The sequence below is a fragment of the Vanderwaltozyma polyspora genome, genomic scaffold (genome assembly GCF_000150035.1).
Source record: "Vanderwaltozyma polyspora DSM 70294 KpolScaffold478 genomic scaffold, whole genome shotgun sequence".
Taxonomy (NCBI): Eukaryota; Fungi; Ascomycota; class Saccharomycetes; order Saccharomycetales; family Saccharomycetaceae; genus Vanderwaltozyma; species Vanderwaltozyma polyspora.
Window position 1 is genome coordinate 33145 of NW_001834627.1, and position 20010 is coordinate 53154.

A 20010-nucleotide genomic window follows, 5' to 3' on the forward strand; every position below is an offset into this window, starting at 1 on the left:
ATTCTTATTATTGAATTGGATATTAAAACATTTTCTAAGAAGAGATGAAAGTTTTAATGTATAGAGAGGGATTATCGATTTTTAAGAAGAGGAGGAAATGTAGTCGATTGGAAAAAAAAAATTTAATCTCGATTCTATGTGGCTATGTCTAATTAATTCACACGACATTATACTCATTTATACCACTTAACAAAACACATGTCTATCCGAATTTATACTATAATTGTAACTTTTATTCAATTATCAAATTACCATAACACGGTATCACGTTCACTGTCATCATTATCGGATTCATCATCGGTATACTCTCCATCACCATAGTTATTATTGTTGTCAGTATTATTAGCATTATTTCTCCGATTTCTTCTTGCATCACCTCTTGGTATGTTTGTTCCTAGTAATCTTAAAAATGGCATGGCCTCGTCTGGATTGGCTGGATTTAACCCATTATCTACTGCATTTTGAAAATTTTGAAACATTTGTGTCAGCACTTCAGTAGCTGTATTACCTTCTGTTAAATTCAAAGTTGTAGCAAACCTTGCATTATCAATATTATCACCAAATGGCTCCTCATCAGGATTTTCCGGTGTTAGAAATTCTCCAGGAATGCCTTCAAATCCCATAGGTAATATATTTGGCGGATTGGTATTGTCATCAATATCTTCATCATCTTCATTCCCAGGAATCATGAATCCACCTCTTTGCAATCTATTATTTAATGCAAAAAGTATCCCTTCTGACATCAAATTTACGCTGAATTGTTCTCCCATCAATCTACTAATATAGCCTGGTAATTCATTGTTTACCCATATCTTATTGAGGTGAATATATCTCTTTAAATTTAACTTTAAAGTTTCACCCATATACATAGCCTCCTTACCAAATTCACCATGAGAATTCAAATATGGAGCTGGAATATTGACTCTTGAAAATGGCTTTCTCAAAATTAGAGTAATCTCTGAACTGCTTGGTTCTAAGAAAAGACCAAAATCTTCAAAGCAGTAATTGTCTAGATGGGTCACAAGCTCCTTATTATCTACTCTCTTGTTTATCTTTGCACGACATGTTAAACATACTTTATAATCCAGTGTAAATTTCTCATGTGTATCAGGAATGACCAAAAGAGAAGCCTCTTCTTTCAGCTTAGTTTCAATTGTATTTAGTAAATAATTGTTCAGTGATGGTTCTAAATCAATAAGTTTGGCCATACAGCAAGAATCATATGGAATTAATTCTAAATATTTATTCTCCAGTCGAGTATCGTCCATTTCATGTACCGAACAAACTTTTAACAAAGTTGCTAAAGAATCATGCTCTGTTAACAGATCTATGGATTTGTCTACAAATTCAACCAAATTATTCATATCACAGTTTTCGAATACATCTACTCCTCCAACCTCTAGAAAATCCACTCGTTCTTTTTTTGTTAAATCATCAAATACCTTCAAAGCTATTAAACATTTCCTTAATAGTGGCAATATCTTTTTTAGAATCTTACTATAAAGTAAGCAGAAAATATCCTCTCTATGTTCTCCACTAAATGGTCTTAAAACATCAAAAATACTCATAATTTCACTACTAGGTTCATGATAATCATCATTTGCCTTCAAAATTTCAATAGTACTATTCAACCATGCTGTATCTTCTTGAACTATAAAGTGATTAGCAATTTGATTAATGTATGCTATGACTGTAGTCGTAACTGTGGCTCTTAGCGAATTTTCAGAAAATAATGTTTCTCTTATAATAAATTGAAACATTTGATCATGTAGATGTAATATAGGCCCTTCTGGGGAATATGGAGTCAATTCATCATTTGGGGCCCCGAGTGTCAATGTCATTAAACATATCGATATTAACATATTCTTTAAAGTTTCATATTTTTGATGTTTCCCATGAAGCAAGGTTTTATTATATTCTAAGTCCATTCTTCCAGCAATTTCCATCATGGAAATGGTATTAATCCAATTTGTCAGCAAAACTAAGATCGAATCTTGTTTACCAGTTAATAATTCCACATCAAAATTCTTATCAAAGTTCTTTGACTTTTCGATTACAGAGATTGATGCATTATAGAACTTTTCATAGTCTGACACACTGAACTCACCCAATAATCCAACCTGGTCTTCAATCTGAAAATCTTCATCAAGTATAGTTTCAACAGTAAAACTCGATTCATCTATTGTTTTGGGTACAGGAAGATAACAGTTCGAGTATGTTTGGCATAGAGGGCAAATAAATGCAGCAAACTTAAATTTCTTCTTTGCTAGATATCTATCGACACATTTCAAGTGAAATTTATGATTACATGAGACAAAAACCTTTTTACCTTGCTCCTTTACAATTTCCCAATCTGTTCCCAGGTCTCCTGCACGCGACTCTTTACAATTAATTTCTTTATCGTCAAATCCCCACTTTGATCCATGCTCCCACTCTTCATTAATATGCCCACTCCTAAATATAGATGTGTAGCCCGAATATCCCACTGAGACAAATACATCATCGCATGATTCATCTTGACAGAGACTACAAATCGTTTCTTCTATGACACTTGGTTCCATATTTCTAGAGTCTCCTACATTTTCAGAATTTTCACCCGAAATAGTAGACTTTCCCTCAAATTGAGCTTCGTGTTCTTGTATGAATTTTGATTGTTGATTAGAAAATTTGGCTAATAACTTTTTTTGACGTTCTTTTGCCAACCTCCTCTTGCGATCCTTCTCAGTTTCATCAAGTGATCCAATGTTAATTGTACTAGCAAACATATCTACTGTAGATTGTCCAAAGCTATCACACAAAGATTCATAAACTTCGTCAGGGCACCTGCTTCTCATATATTGAAGTAAAAATCCTGCCTTGTTTTTTATGTGCTCACTAAATGATGAAGAACCAATATACTTTATTGAAAATAAAGGATTACAGATAGGTATCAACAAAAAAGCTTGAGGTAATTTTATATCAGTTTCAATGTCTTCGTGAATTTTTAGTATTGCATGAACTAAATGAAGCAATTCATATAAATATACGGACTCACCATTTTCCACACAAAGCTGTAATAGTCTATATATGCATTTAGTAAAATACTTTGATTGCAGAACCTTACCAATTTGTTTTAATGCATGTACAGTATCTTTGGAAGAACCTATTTTAGGTTCTAATACAATAGATACACCGTTTTTCTTTGACTTGGATAAATGATTCTTAATTTCCATAGCACTTGTTTCGAAATCATTATCAATATTATCAAAAGAAAGTGGATCTATTTCGGAATACAAACTTTCCTTTAATTTGTAAATACCAACATCTTCAATCCCTCTTGGTGGAACATATTCAGCTACTTCATCGAGAATCATATCGAATTTTTTTACATCCTCATAATACTCCTTTGGCATGCCTTCAACTAGCAGTGAATAGGTAAGTGGTTTGATATGCAATTTATAGATGATACATTTTCTTATAGTTTGCGAAGTAAATTTATCCGGTTCAATATGATCTCTAAAAAATCTATCTTCAGTCAAAGTCCAATAAATGAATTCAATAAAGCATTTAATTATTTGATTAAACTTATCTTCAAAAACAGTTTCTGTGTACTGATGAACTCCTGAATACCAATCAAATATTTCCCACCTTACTAATAAAGCATGGATACAATCATCTATACTTTGAGTGCTACTCCAAACCAAGTACAATTGAACTAAATGAAGATCTCTACAGTATATGTCCAATAAAGGATTTCTTCTATAATAAGTAGCTTGACGTAGTACCGAACCTCCATTCCTCACCCACAAGCCAACATCAATTTGTGCACATAAAACCATTGAAGTTAGAGATTTATCAGCAATTTGGAAAAAATCTCCCAATTCATTCAAAAATTCGATGTTTACATTTTTAGTGTAACTTTCAACAATATATGAGAAAAGAGTATGTGTTGGATGCATATATGGAACTCGATCCGAGCTGACTTTAAAAGAGGTTAATAAGTCCTGAACTATTCCATTATTATATTCAATTGATTTTACTGAAAATAGTGTATACATCAATTTAATGGCGTTATTCAACAGCTTTGGATCAATGTCAGATCTCGAATTCAATATTTCTCGAACAGTACCAACAATGCTATATATCCATTGTGTAAAATCCCAGTATGTTAAGTAATCTTTATCCTCATGGATTACATGCTCCCCTGTTTTTCTCTGAATCTTCCAGGTATTGTCAAAAACTTTACAAATAGTGACGATAGGAATAAAGTGTCTTGGCAGTAATAATGAATTTGCATCTTCAAATTTTCCAACCAATGTCGCAATGGCCTGCAACCCTTGTTTAAATGAAATTGGCAAACTTCGTGTTGGATTGTTCTTGGTTGGAATTTTCCAAACTAAAAATCCATTTTCTATTACACAACAATTTTTAAACACGTCGAATATTGACCAAACTATATCTTCGAATTTTTCTTTCTCCAAAATAAGAGTAACATTTTCAGGACAGGTAAAAAGTTGAACGACACTTTCTTGTAGAAAGGATAAATGAGGCTCACGATCATGATATGCAACATGGTTTGTAAGATGACTGTATATTTCAACGAATTGTTCACAAAATAAAGGTTTGTGAACCACACTTGCTGATAGGGTTGGTATAATTAAATCTTCAAGATCCTCCCTTAATCTCTTCCAGTATCTATTTTCAAAGAAGAAAATATACTGTACGAATGTATTAGAATACTTCACGCATGTATCTTGCTCAGTTTCATTTACAAATGATGAAATGTAATCCAAGCTAAAATCAGATAGCTTTCTATGATGACCCAATGGGATCACATTTCCCTCATCTAACACTGATAAGTCAGTATATTTAAATTCATCATGACAATCTGTTCTTGAGAAATACTCATCAATGATTGCTGTCATATCTTTTGAAAATATATTGGTATCAACTCTAGAGCAAAGCACTTTGGACAGAGATTCCCTAAAAACCGATTGAAATTCTTCATTTGGGACCTTAAAGCAATCCAACATCCAGCGAATAATATACTTACATGACTCTTGGTGAATGTATTCAGACCAAGAAGTCAATGTTGCGTTCAATTCACTTCCTTTAACAGAGAAAAAACTGCCAGTTAAAGCAGATAAGTCACGCGAACATTTTACAATGGTTCGACCTTCTTTATTGATAATAAAAGTCAGACGAATCCACGTCAGCATCATCCTGAAGTGCTATTCTGAGTGCCGCTATCACCTCTGAGTAGCTGTGATATTCATCGTTATAAACCAAGATGGAGTAATTTTTTGGTTCCTTTGAATAGTTGAAGGTTGAACTTGATCTTGAACTTGAACTTGCAATTGAATCATCGGAATTATTTTCCCTAATATAATCATCTTTGCAAAAATCATTAGTATAAGATAATCCCTTGAGGAACCTATTTTTTTCATCAAATTTACTCTTTTGCACCATTTCCCTAAGCTTTTCAGTGATATCGGTCTGGAGACAGGGTACAGTTTCAATGGTTTGATTAAAGACATCTAGAAAGTGGGAAAAGGCTTCTTCAATGACCATTTCCAAAAGTTGTTTATATTCATCTGTATTAAAAATTTCATTATCCTTGCTATCTTCAACTTGTGTATTTTTAACATCGAGACTAGCCAGACATGTAAGTTCAGTCTTCCAAGCGCTAGAATCACCACAATCACAAATTCCTGACGTTGAATCCTTTGCAACATTCATGGAGACATGATGATCTTTATGGTCATCAGGATTAAAACAAGTTGAACACAGGACACAAGTATCGTCCAGACCACATTCTTTACATCTAAACATAGGCTCACCTTTTTTAAATTTACGACTACAATTTCTTCCTTGATGCGTGCCAGATACTTTTTGAGAGAACCTTCCAATTTTGTAAAATGGGATATCATTTAAAAATGATTCGTAATTAGGATCAGTAATATCGTTATATACAGTAGGATACCATTCATCACTACCAGTCTTTTGGTCTTTTTCCTTGTAACTTTCATCATAAGAATTTACAATAGATTCCCTTATATCAGAAAAATCGTATGAATCAGATTGAGGAGGGAATAAAGCTTTAAGTAATCTTCCATCCGAAGCAATTGTGAAATAAAGAATTCGAAAGATATATTCTTTTAACATTTTATTCATAACTTTACGTTGATTAAAATCTTTACAATCACGGAAATGTTTATCATTATGTATGCTTTTCAAACTTCTTCTTAATCTATCTCTTATTTCAACTAGATCAGACATACCATGCATTCTATCACCCATGCTGATATGATCAGTAATTGGTTGTCCATCAAACGACATATTCCCTTATTCCATATAGCTATGTTCTTGAATCCGAAAACCTATATATAAATATCGAAAATGAACTAGTCCTAAACCTTAAATCAAGCTATGTTTTTGATTTTCAATCTATCTATCTATCTATCTATCCATAAATCAGATCAACAGTTTTTATTCATTGAATGATTCTATTTAATCAGAATCATCAGAATCATCATCATAATCATCATCATCCATCTACGCCCCCTCCAAATTTAAACTAAAATCCACAAATAAAATCAACTTTCAATGAACTAAACTAGTTGAAACCTCAACTCAGAATAATTCCAATTACGTTTTTTTCCCTCTCTCTCTCAGTCAGAGACACCCCCCCCATTAATTGATTAGTAATTTTTCAAGCTGAGAAACCGAAACCATAAAAAAAACCAACGACAAAAACATCAAAGAAAAAACCAACCTTTTAATTTAAACCTTTCCATTAAATATACATCAAAATGTACCCAATCTAACAACATTTATCATTAAATCAGCCATTAAACCAAAACCTTTAAACTAAAACTTTTCAGCATAATCCCAATTTGTCTATTAAACTTCCTGTTTAAACAAACAAGACTTCTTGCTAATTAAACATCTCTTAAACCAAATTTTATCGTTTCTTCACTTCAAACAAAAAATAACATCCCAAAATTCAATTTAAAATGACATTAAATGCTATCAAACATATCTTCTGTTCTATATTTACCCATCAATTCCTTTAATTTTATACCTCAGATCATTCATTTATTTTTTATATATTTCTTTAATGGCGATGGCTCAAAATTTGATATCAAAAAAATTTAGAAATTGGGAAACCATACCTTTAATTTAGTTTGTATAAATATATATACACATTACACATAAAATTTATTGTTAAATGTAGGTTATAGGGACTGAATATTCCAGTTTGAGGTGTCTGCGAGGGGTTAGAACTGTTTAACACTAAGACATTGACCTTTTTACTTTGATTTTGGTTTTGGTTTATCTCTAGTTCCGGTTGTTCTTCCCCAGTAATATTTATTATTTTGAAGTGAAGTTTAAAAAGATAAAGAAGTTTTTGATTTTGGTAGATTTAGTTGTGCAAAGAGAGAGATATTGGGTTTTATCATGGAAGATCCAAGATTGATTGATAATTTACGTGATTTTTTAGTGCATCTTCCGAAACTTTTGGATTGCGAGTATAATGAGGCAGTGAGTTTTTATGTTTGGAAAGTTTTAAATACTTGTTTGTATTCTAAACCTAATTGGAGTTATTTGATAAATGTATTGACTTCTGTTAATTGGTATAATGGTACTTATTCAAATGCGTTGACCATGGGGAATTGGAAAAATTTAGATAATTCAAGTGAAAATTTACATATTGGAAGTTGTTGTAATAGACAATGTTATCCAACTCAGACTGTTTATTACTGTCTGACTTGTACTATCAATCCTTTATATGAAATTTGTGAATTGTGTTTCGACGAGGATAAACATGTTGGTCATACTTATATTTCAAAATCTGTTATAAGGCCGGAGGGCAAAGTTTGCCATTGTGGTAATCCAAATGTATTTAAGAAACCAGAATTCGCATTTAATTGTAAAAATGAACAAAATAATAATATTCCTAATAATGATGATGATGATAACAATACTAATTTTTTTTTTAACGGTAATACTAATGATAATGACGACTTTAATGAAGATGCATTCAAAAATTTTAATCAAGTACTTGATCATATTATTGATATATCAGTATATTTTAAAAACTTAAGACACGTTACGCCACTAGCTGAAACTTTGGAAAACTCAGCTCAAAAAAATAAAGAATCACATGTTGATAGAGATTCAAATATTTTTAGAAATACTTCAAAAACTATTATTGACGATAGTAAGGGTACCTATAGTACTGTACAAAACAAGGAAATTGGGTATGAAATGCCACACGATGAAGTATGGACTCTACAGATAGACGAGGAAGATACTAATATAAATTATATCGATTTAATGGAAAAAATTTCAAAAATTATTAAAAAACCAATAGAATACGCAATAAGCATCACTAAAGAACTGGAACAAGGTGCAAGATCGGTGACAATTGTCCATAGCAAAGACTTTTTAAAATTGAAAAGAATCCATAAAGAATTTGAGAGTGAAGGTGTCACCTCCCATTTAAGAAAAATGAACGATATTTTTAAACAGGACTTGGTAGAAGATCTAATCCATTGGCTATTTAATATTTGCTTGAAAAATAATACTCCACTTTCAATCAAAAATTCTTTAAGAATATCGATGCTTGATTCATGGAATTCAAATTTGGTTTCAAATCAATCTACTAAGGGCAACATGGGTCCATATTTACAATCAATTAATCTATTAGGTGGGTTCCTTGTTTCATATGAAGAGAAGGAAACTTTCCCGTGGTTTAAACCATGGTCATTTTCAGATGAAAGTAACCCACAGCTACATAGAATCATGTTAAATTATGACCGAAAGCTAGCGGACACATCCTCGTCATCTGCCGCTAACCGTTTTAAAGGCTTACATGGATCAAGATTTCAATATCTAATAATTAATACAGCAGAAATACTATCGGCCTTAGGTAGAAACCGCCTTTTAAAATGTATTTGTACTATGTTCACCATAGTAGACAAGACAAAAAACTTTTTAGCAGCTCAGTATCTAGATATCTATCTAGCAGTGCTATACAGTACCGTAGCATCTGATTCTTCAGGCTTTAAAGTTTCACTAATGAGTATCCTAGCACAATATACGTTCCAAGACCCCAAAGTTTCAAATATGGCAATCAGATCACAATTTATTGAAAGAATAATACGTTTTGCATTTACTTTAATGTCTTTCACTTCAGAGGATCTGTTGGATTATTTCCCCATTGTTCTCTCCAGACATATTAGATTACCACCTGAAACTATCAAAAATAGAAAAACCATCATTTGTTTTAAGGACTTATGCGTTTTAATGTCAACAAATACAATCTCTGAAGAGCTTTTAGAAAATGATACCATAGTAAACATGATAATAGAATGCATTTCACAATTTAATAATATCTTGCCTCTAAAAAGAGAGACCTCAGAACATGTGGAATTTGAGAATTTTGATTTTTCCTGTTTTTACTTTTATTTTCCTTCAATTTTAATTATGACTGACAGTTATATTAGAACATTATCAATGATAACTGATGGAGAAAAGCGAAAAAAACTTTCAATGAAATTAGCGAATATAGGTCTAGTAAAGGAATTAGAACTTTTGAGTCAATCTAGAAAACCTCTTACTTCTCCCTCCATACCAGCAACAGGTAAAAATCTAGAGAATTCTGGCTTAGCCTTTATCAAAGAAAACATCTGCAATCATTCTGCTGATGTAGTCAGTTTCAAAGTTGGTGCAGATATTCAAAATTTTTTCAACCCAATGTCTTACTTCTTTAAATTCGTGGTTCAATGGAGTAAATGTGGTAGATATAGTCCATTAAGTGATAATTTAAAAAATTCGGTCGACTTTAATGAGATATTTAGTGATAAACAGAAATGTCTATTGATATCTGAATCTGCACTTTCAACGTTAGTTTTGATAGGTCAAATTAATGTCGGGTTTTGGGTGAGGAACGGTGCACCCATTTTACATCAATTAAGAATGTATACTAAATATAATATGCGAGAATTCACATTCTTCAGTGATGTTCATAATGTTCAATTTAGTATGTCAATGGCTGATCCTAATGATTTTATGGTTTCATTTTTAGGAAGATGGGGTTTAAAAAATTGGGCTAATGGTGTACCAATGGGCGACTACCCTGATAAAGAGACCACTGTGTCGATAGTAGGTCAGTGTATCTTATTGTTAATTCAACTATTAACTGATGTACGATCACTGATTATGTCATCATCAATAGATGGCTTTGAAAGATCAATGAAAACTGAAATTATCCATGCTCTATGTTTTCAAAGTTGCACTTATACTCAAATTATGGCCTCTATACCAGAGTACATCACAAAACATGTATCGTTTGATCTATATTTAGACATGTACTCAGATTTTTCACCACCTTCAGGATTGACAGATTTTGGTCTTTATAGCTTAAAACCCGAATTTATTAAGGATATCGATCCTTATTATATTGGCTTATCATCAAGCAAGAGGTATGAAGCCGAAAAGTGTATTAGGAATTATACTGAGAAGGAGTTAAATATAAGTTATGATTCTACTTTTATCCCGGTAAAGAAAATTAGCCATTTATTGAAGGATACTCCATATACTCAATTGTATGCCATCACATCAACGGATACATTTGGTATTTTCTTAAAAAATACCCTGGATCATATTATCAAAATGGAACATGATAATTTGTTGCCTATGGTTGTACATTTGATTCATACTTGCGTTGTTAACAATATCGGTGGGTTCATGAAAATTTTTTGGCGCGAATATGATGTTATACATCCTGAATATTGTCACTATCATAGCATTGGGTCAAATTTGTACTCTTGCCTACTAAATGACAATTTTGTAAGTGTCCATGGTAAAATCAGGGAAATTTTTAGGTTTCTTATGGAAAATACCCCCCATATAAATGTTTTGGATTATCTTAAAGAACAGACTCCTTCCTTTAATGTGAATATTTTATTTTCCTCAGATAACACCAAAGCAACAAAAGATGAGGAATTTGAAAAGAAAAAGCAGCTTGCGAAATTAAGAAAGGAGAAACTCTTAAGAAAACTAGCCAAACAGCAGATGAAATTCATTGAAAATAACAGCATCTCATCTCCAGAAAAACCAGATTTACAATCTAAAATGTCTGATGACAATCTATATGATTTGAATTCTGGATGGCAGTTTCCAGAAGATTCTTGCGTGTTTTGTAAGATGAATAAGGATGATGATATTTTTGTATACTTTTCTTACCTGGAGGTAAATATATGTGACCATGGTATCAATTTTGGGAACCCTTCCGCTGTTTGCAGACTATTTTTAGGACACGATAAAGCTAAGCTAAACGAGTTGAGAAATGTTAATGAAGGGATGGAAATGACAAAACAGGAAGAAGTTCTTCGCGCATGCGGTCATGGTGCCCACATTACGTGCCTAAGCAATCACATGAAATCGATAAGTGCAGCTCACAATCAGACAACGAAAAATATACCTGTTTCATTTGGGTTTGGACTAATGTGTTGTCCATTATGCAATGGTTTATGCAACTCCTTTCTACCAAAATTTAGCGATTGTAACAACAAGGATTTTTCGAAATTTCTTTCCAGCAACGTTTTATCAAGAAAGCATTCTAAAAACATATGGAAGCCTATGGCGGCAGCAACAGGGATGAGGTCTGCCTGCATTTTTAAAGACTTATTGAAGGTGTCCTCAGTTAATAAAAAATTGATAGACATAGTTGATAAACTGTTGACGAGCACTTCTTCAAATATCGAGATGACATTAAGAGACGGAGAAATTTGCCAAAATAAGTTTTTAGAGAAAATCAGTAACCAGAAGTTGCTGACTATTAGATTGTTAACTGGATTAAAATATTCATTGATAGACAACAAATATGATCATTTATCAAATTCTGTGGAAGTATTCACTTGGCAAAATTTCATTCAGCACTCAATTGACATTGATTTATTATACGTTGGGAGTCAAATTTATGGCAGAACAATATTATTAGTAGAAGGTAGATCTAGTTACTGCGACCAAATTTTTCAATTAGTCAAAAGGAAGTTACATCAATGCCTGCTAGTTTTATCAAGAGATTTAGTAAAGGTCAATTTCTATGATAATTACTTACATTTGAAACCATGGGACCTTGAAATCACGCAAGATAAAAACCGAAATTTGAATAATGAAGGTTACTTATGTTTAGAGATATTCAAAGAGTATATTTCATTGTTTATTCCCAAATTATCGACTGTAGAAATTGAAAGATACAATTCATTAAAGTTTCATATTCACTACATTATATTGAAACAAATACAACTATTTTTGGCCAAACTCTCAATTGTTTCATTCGCTCACTTTGCTATTGATAAGGCTTGGGAAACAGGAGGCATTTCTTCCAGAGATCTTGATCATTTGTTAAGTTCTTTCCATTTACCAAATTTTTATGACATTTTGAAAAATTACTATGAAAGAGATTTATCCATGGTGATTGAATTGAGTCAAAATGAATTTTCACCGATTAGATATGGTAGAGAAGAGAATGAACCAAATATGATAAAAAGATTGTCTAATATCCAATGTCTTGATTCATTTTTACCACCAAGCCTTATAAAACTACCAAACTGCCTTTCTGAGTTCTTTGTCAATGATGAGGAACAACTGGCACATAAGGCTTTAAAAGAGGATGTGGCGTACTGTATATTTTGTGGTACGAAAGTTCACGTTCAGAAGCTGTCTTCGTTGCATAGATATCTTCAAGGAGAATGTACGAACCATTCTAGAAATCAATGTAAAGTGATATCATCATTTGGAGCATTCATTTTGGTCAAAAGCAATACTATTTATTTATCGTATGGCAATAGAGGATCATTTTATCCTGCTCCATATTTAAATAGGCATGGTGAACCAGATGAAGATTTAAAATACAATGCACCGGTTTATCTTAATACAAATAGATATAGACATTTGGTCAATGAGATAATACTAGGTAATTCAGTGCCTCATATTGTGTTCCGATTAACTGATGGAAATTCAGATCTAGGTGGTTGGGAAACTATTTGAGCCTAGTGATAACTTTACAGGCTCCTCTTTTGTTTCATAACGGAAATATGTATTTGTTTAATTCCTATTATATACAACTAACATGCATAGCATTTACAATCTTCATTTTTTTCTATATAGATGTCAAATTAAACTAAAAATTATAATATGGGAGAAATAAAATGGTTAGACAATTAATATACAACTGGCTAAGCTTTATTACGAAAACTTTCAACTTATAAAGCAGTTTCTTTCAATTTTTCTGCAGTTTCTTCAACAGCGGCATCTGAAGAAGCTTGTTTAGCCGCACCTGGATATCTACTACCTTTGTTTTTTGGTTTCTTAACCTTTTTAGTTTTTTCTTGTGTAACAACTGGGTAACCTTTAGCTTGAGCTTCTTGGAACTCTGGGCTAGCAGCATATTCTTCTCTGATTGGAGCCAATAATCCATTGATAGCATCGGTGATACCAATTTTCAAATCAGGAGGAGATAATTTTTCATTTTTGAAATCTTCTCTTAATTCTTCAAAAGAAGTGTAAGTGATTGGGCCACCGAATTTTTCTGGTCTGTTAATGAAGAATTCGAACTTACCGTTAATACCAGACTTTAATTCTTGGATTGGAGCCAAAACGTATTGAGTGAAAGACAATAGACCGTTATCTTCGACATCACCTGGACTACAGTAAGCACTGTTAATCTTCTTTTTAACTTGATTTGGTTCTTCTAACAAATCGATCTTAGAGTTTGGATCAGAAGCTGACATTTTACCACCTTGAGTTAAACCTGGAACCATTGGGTTCATCAAATGTGCTCTCTTCTTGTAACCCAAACCTTGCAAGTTTTCTTCAGCTAAGACAAAGATCTTTCTTTGATCGACACCACCAAATTGAACATCGACATCCAAATATTGTTCATCCAAAGCTTGCATTAATGGATAAATCAACCCACTCAACAATGGGTTAGCAACTTGTTTAACAACATCAGCACCTGCTCTCTTAGCATCATTTTGAGAAACGATATTCGACATTCTAAAGATATCCATAGTGTATTCAGCTGATAATTGGTAAGAAGAACCAACAACAAACTTCAACTTGTCAATTGGAACATTGATACTTCTCAAAATAGCCTTGACAGTATATTCATAGTATTTAGCCCTGTAGTTAACCACTTCCAATGGAGCCTTCATATTATCCAAGAAAGCATGTAGATCTGCCAACAATACAGTAACTTCACAACCAGCTTTTAAAAAGTGAGCCAACTTAGTCATAGGAACAAAATAACCACAGTGTGGTCTACCAGTTGGAGCGGTACCCCAGTATAACTTCAATGGTCTTTTTTCAACTTCTAAAACATTCTTAATAATTTGTGGATTCAAAACTTCTTGTAAGTTCTTGGTAATCAACTCATAAGCCTCTTGAGGATCAACGACTGTAGACATCTCGTAATAAAAACAACCAGAGGTAAATTTGTACTCACCAGATTCGATATATCCTAACAATAACCAAAATATATAACAACAAATACTACTTTTAAACTCGATTTTATATTACTGATCTTTTTAATAAACTATGTGATATAGTTGAGTTCTTATTTAAAATGACAAATTTCGAACTTCATCGCTGATTTTTGCTTTTTTTTGTCCTAATTTTCGAAATTTGGTTGGTTGATTTGGAAGGAAAATATCTGAACAAAATGGTGTTACAGGCAGTAGACAGTTGAACAGGAGTCTGGAGGTTATTCTGAGAAGTGGAATGGTGATCTTGTATGGTGATAATTGTTAATACGATTTTGGTTTAATCGAAAGTAACTCAAACTGAACCATTAGATCGATAATTGTACGTTCCAACTGCATCACGTGAACATAATCCACGTGATACAATCATGCAAAACGACATATTTGTCCCTATTTGTCCTAAAATGTCCCAATTTTTGACGGAAAATTTTTTTTTGAAATTTGAAATTTGATACTTCAACAAGTTAAAAACAGACAAAGCTACCTTTAACGATACACTTTATCTAAAGTTACAATACGAATGGCTACGAGGACCACGAAAGGGGGAGCAAGACATTTAATATATCGTGTTGCGTACTGCTTGTTGAAAGTTTAAAAGTTTGAGAAACTAGTATCCTTTCAGAAGATAGAAAAGAAGATATCAAAAAAATAAAATAAAAAGAGAATAAGGCTTCTTTTAATCAAATAAACTTCAGGTCTTTCCTATCAAATTTTATATCGCTTCAAGACTTATATTGTGAATATAATCTATAATAGAGCAGTTACATACCACAAAGTGTTCAAGATTTGGTCATCGAAGTAACGTTAGACCTTATTTTGCATATTTGTTTGTTACTAAGCCAAGTTTTTTAGATTAGTAGTAAGTGAAATATCCTGTAACCATATCTGTTCCTAATGCGTAGAAGTACGTTTAGTAGAAGTGCCACCCCTAGTGGAGGTGGTGGTACTGGATCAGTCGATGCTTCTCCATTCATCAAACCGGATAGAAATAGAAGAAATTTCTTGAGGGCAAGAATGGGGGCTAGAAACGGTGGTAAAGGAATGTTGAAGAAGGATGATCCAGGTTTCGAAGACGAAAGAAATGCACAATTGCTACAACAAACTGGTGTTGAAGTAGCAGGAAGAATGAAATTAGAAGATGAAAGAGGCGAGGTGTATAATGAATTCCCTTTGAGAGCCATATCAAGAGAAAATTTAGAAAACATGAGAACTCATCTTTTAAAGTTTCAAAGTAAAAAAAAAATTAACCCTTCTAATGATTTCCATTTACCAATCAGATTGCATCGTAAGGACACCAGAAACCTACAATTTCAATTGACAAGAGCTGAAATTGTTGAAAGACAAAAAGAAATTGCAGAATATAAAAAGGCTCAGATTAACGGGGGTCCAAATACTGGTAATATGCCTAATAATATTCATCCAAAATCTCAAAATGTCCCCACTCCAGTGGCTAATGGACTTCCCCCTACCAATCCATTGGATTCTAAGGTAAATGGACCGGAAAAACCACCTGCCATGACCCCATCTTCAATCGACGCAGGTTCATCATCCACAGGAACTTCTACTCCAAGTGCTGACAACGTAGTCAAGAAAGAACCAGATGGAAATAATGTTCCTAATCAAAGTACAGAACCAGGCGCAGAAAATAATCCTAACATTGTAGTTACAAAATTAGAAGATGCAGGTCCAGCGGAAGACCCTTCCAAAGTTGGTTTAGTTAAATATGACGGTAAAGAAGCCCCAGCTGAAGAAGAAGTATTTGAAGCAGGTACAATGGATCCATTAGCCGATGTTGCCCCAGATGGTGGTGGTCGTGCTAAAAGAGGTAACTCAAGAAGAAAGACTCGTCAAATTAAAGTTCTAGATGAAAATGCCAAAAAGTTAAGATTCGAAGAATTTTATCCATGGGTGATGGAAGATTTTGATGGTTATAATACTTGGGTAGGTTCCTATGAAGCTGGTAATTCCGACTCATACGTTATGTTGGCAGTAGAAGATGATGGTAGTTTTACCATGATTCCAGCTGATAAAGTTTATAAATTCACCGCCAGAAATAAATATGCTACGCTGACCATCGAAGAAGCTGAAAAACGTATGGATAAAAAAAGTGGTGAAGTTCCTCGTTGGTTAATGAAACATTTAGATAATATCGGTACGACAACAACAAGATATGATAGAACTAGAAGAAGACTAAAAGCAGTAGCCGATCAACGTAGAAATATCGAAGGAAGTGAAAGTGAGCATGATGATAACTCTGAAGTAGAACTTGATTATGATGAAGAATTTGCAGATGACGAAGAAGCCCCAATCATAGACGGTAACGAACAAGAAAACAAAGAGTCTGAACAAAGGATTAAGAAAGAAATGTTACAGGCAAATGCAATGGGTCTACGTGATGATGAGCAGCTTCCTGATGATACCGAAAACGATAACGATTTATTTGGAGAAAAGAAAATTGATGAGGAAGGTGAAAGAATCAAAAAGGCATTACAAAAAACTGAATTGGCCGCACTGTATTCTTCAGATGAAGGTGAAATTAATCCATACTTATCAGAATCTGATCTAGAGAATAAGGAAAATGAAAAGTCACCAGTAAAGAAAGAATCATCAGATGAACTTCCAACATCCAGGAAATCATCTCCTAAAAAGCAAATGAAAAGTTCTGCGAAGACAAGTTATAGAGAACCACAAGTCATGGTTAAGAGTATCAAAGATTGCATCATAATATTAAAAGCGGACAAGAAAGTATTGGAAAATTTTGCTCCTGGCGAATGGAATCCAGAAGTTTCCAAACGTAAGCGTGAAGAAATGGAACAAGATCAAACTATTGAATCTGATGAAACAACTCCAGAAACCAAAAAGATAAAGACAGAAGAATCAGAGTCAGTTCCATTGATTACTGAGCAAGATGTCATTGACGCTATTGGTAATGATAAAGTTAACGTTAAGGATTTTGGTAAATCCATCAGAAAAAGATACCCTGGACCAGAAAACAAAAAACTTATGTTTGCAATTGTCAAGAAACTTTGTAGAAAGGTTGACAATGAACATATGGAATTAAAGAAATAGGCTTCAAGACTATGATTTCGTTTTTATGGTACATATTATGTAGATACGTATATATATATATTATTACTATTAATTATTGAACAAATAATTATCGTCCATTTTTTTCTTTCTATAAGTTTTTGTTCTTAAACAACTTCTATAATGGCATCTTCTTCATCGCTATCTTCATCGTCATCTTCCTCTATTTGTTTATTTTGCATTTCACTTTCTTCTTCTTCAGGATCTTCACCATTTTTGATTGGTAATTCTTCAACTGGACCTGCATTTGGCTCACCTCTCATCATCATGTTAACAATTCTGTAACATAATTCGCCAATATCTTCGTTTTCGACATTCTTATGCAATTCTCTAACTAAAGGATAAACTGACTTGTTTCTCATATATTCTCTACCAGCATTGCTGGTACATAACAATAAGATACTTTCCAAATGAACACAAACGATAGCTGGAACAGGATCTCTAACTTTATCTTCAGGAAGTAATTGCAATTCATCTGGTAGGTTGAACATATCTTCTTCATCAATTTCGGAATCCTTTGCACTTGCAATTGGCAACAAAATATAAGGTAACAAATTAATATCTTCATCGTTTAGAATTCTTTCATGGGTAGAAGCATCAAACAAAGAGTTTTTTATAGTTGATGCAACACCTTCTCTTCTAGTCTTTGAATCATATTTTTCAGTGAATACTAGTAGTTTTGAAATTGGAACGACGTTATCATACTCTTGAGTTTCAGTAAAATATTCTCTACCAGTTTTGAATCTTGAGATATCTGCGAAAAAGTAAGACAAATAATCGTAGTTAGCAAATTTATTCAACTTTCTATCATAACCTTTAACAAAACAGTCCATTAAACAATCCATAACTTTATTACTTTTAAAAACATTTTTGTCTAAAGGTGGTAGTTTCTTGTCACCATCACTATCAGTTCTTGTGAAGTCGAAGACACAGGTAACAATATTTTCCTTGGCAATATTACTCAATAGAATACACATAATATCAGCATTGGTATTTTCTAAATCACAAATTTTCCATGTTAAATATTCAACATATTCTTTATCATCAGCGATTAGCTTTCTCATTTCAACATCATCACATAAATTAGCCAAGATAGTAACGGATTGTTGAACCAAAACCTTGGAATTTTCCCTAGATAGCTCCTTTAGATCCTTAATGGCCCTATAATTGTCATATTTAAAAATATTTGCTGTTGGACCAGTACTAAAACCAACTAAATTGTCTAACGCAATTTGTCTAACTGCTGGTTGAGGTGAGTGTAAAAATGAAACCAATTCCTCTAATTGAGTAGGCATAATGTAATGTAATGAAATGCTATATTCCCCAAGTTCTAGCGATGTACAACTCCCATATCATAAATACAACATTTACAAAAGTAGCGATGAGATGAGATGAGATGCTCTTATATTTAAAATATCTTATAAATTTTTCACTGATATGTTGTCGTCAAAAAATTAACTTCGAACTGAAATTTTGATGAAATTTAATCAAAAAGAGATGAATATTAAAGTAGGAACTGAATCAATCGATAAGTGGTCAGTATCATCCAAGATGCCAACGATTGAGCAATTGATTGACTTATTCATTGATATATATTTATAAGAAGAGAAATCAGGCGTAAGATACATATAGTATATAATTATTAATACCTACAGGATGGATCATGAAGATATGGTTGGGATACACTCTTTTGAGAATGTAAGTTCGAATAAGAAGACATTATTATATTTATTAGATAGTACATCTTTAGTATTTGGGATTGGTGCAGGCATACTTCAGTTGGAATCAATTTATGGCTTTTTAATGTTTTTCTGTTGCTATTTTGTAGTATCGACTATTTTCATTGCATATATTTGTAAATTTAAACCATCTAAGTATTATGTCAATCCAATCCAGGAGATATATTTTGATTCGTTATTCAGGGAACTAGCAGGTTTTGTAATGGCTTGGACATTTTCTTATGCTTTTGTAGGTTAACTTTTGATAGGCTGGGACTTACTATAGAAATAATCATTGCAACGAAACCAATATGAAACGTCATAAATTATGGGTTATAACATTATATTATAATAAATCACAGCCTACTATTATCAAAAGCAGGCGAGAATATGTATAATTTTTGTATGTACATAAGATTATGTTTATTTAAATATATACAGTAATGGGGTAATAGTTATTATAATTTTCAGAGTGATTTCAGCAAACATATTTATCAAGAGGAGAGGATGAAATGATGTTTAACAAAGAAGATAAAAAGATATGAAACAACAACGCATTCGGTATGAGGGGAGAGTAATGAGCAAACTTCATTAATAGGAGGGAGGAAAACGATAAAACCAAAGAAAAAAAGCGAACGATAATACAAGGACTAATTTTAAAAAATCCTATT

General features: G+C 32.7%; 5 protein-coding genes and 1 further gene across 5 annotated transcripts, besides 2 other annotated features; 3 read left to right on the plus strand and 3 right to left on the minus strand.

The window, feature by feature from the left end:
* Positions 1-248: 248 nt before the first annotated feature.
* Positions 249-5162: a sequence feature (similar to hypothetical protein; correction of possible frameshift sequencing error~similar to Saccharomyces cerevisiae UBR1 (YGR184C)).
* On the minus strand, positions 249-6318 carry Kpol_478p8 (the record flags this gene model as incomplete).
* Positions 5164-6318: a sequence feature (similar to hypothetical protein; correction of possible frameshift sequencing error~similar to Saccharomyces cerevisiae UBR1 (YGR184C)).
* Positions 6319-7440: 1122 nt separating this feature from the next.
* UBR2 (putative ubiquitin-protein ligase UBR2) lies at positions 7441-13041 on the plus strand (the record flags this gene model as incomplete). The annotated part of the gene is made up of 1 exon (XM_001643581.1): positions 7441-13041. The coding sequence occupies one exon, from the start codon at positions 7441-7443 to the stop codon at positions 13039-13041; it is 5601 nt and encodes a 1866-aa protein (XP_001643631.1).
* A 215-nt stretch (positions 13042-13256) lies between these two features.
* Positions 13257-14459, minus strand: TYS1 (tyrosine--tRNA ligase TYS1; the record flags this gene model as incomplete). The annotated part of the gene is made up of 1 exon (XM_001643582.1): positions 13257-14459. One exon carries the CDS (start codon positions 14457-14459, stop codon positions 13257-13259), a length of 1203 nt encoding a protein of 400 aa, XP_001643632.1.
* A 969-nt stretch (positions 14460-15428) lies between these two features.
* TFG1 (transcription factor IIF subunit TFG1) lies at positions 15429-17603 on the plus strand (the record flags this gene model as incomplete). Its single annotated transcript, XM_001643583.1, has 1 exon — positions 15429-17603. One exon carries the CDS (start codon positions 15429-15431, stop codon positions 17601-17603), a length of 2175 nt encoding a protein of 724 aa, XP_001643633.1.
* A 125-nt stretch (positions 17604-17728) lies between these two features.
* On the minus strand, positions 17729-18916 carry HGH1 (Hgh1p; the record flags this gene model as incomplete). Its single annotated transcript, XM_001643584.1, has 1 exon — positions 17729-18916. The coding sequence occupies one exon, from the start codon at positions 18914-18916 to the stop codon at positions 17729-17731; it is 1188 nt and encodes a 395-aa protein (XP_001643634.1).
* Positions 18917-19277: 361 nt separating this feature from the next.
* EMC6 (Emc6p) lies at positions 19278-19598 on the plus strand (the record flags this gene model as incomplete). The annotated part of the gene is made up of 1 exon (XM_001643585.1): positions 19278-19598. The coding sequence occupies one exon, from the start codon at positions 19278-19280 to the stop codon at positions 19596-19598; it is 321 nt and encodes a 106-aa protein (XP_001643635.1).
* Between the last annotated feature and the right edge of the window lie 412 nt (positions 19599-20010).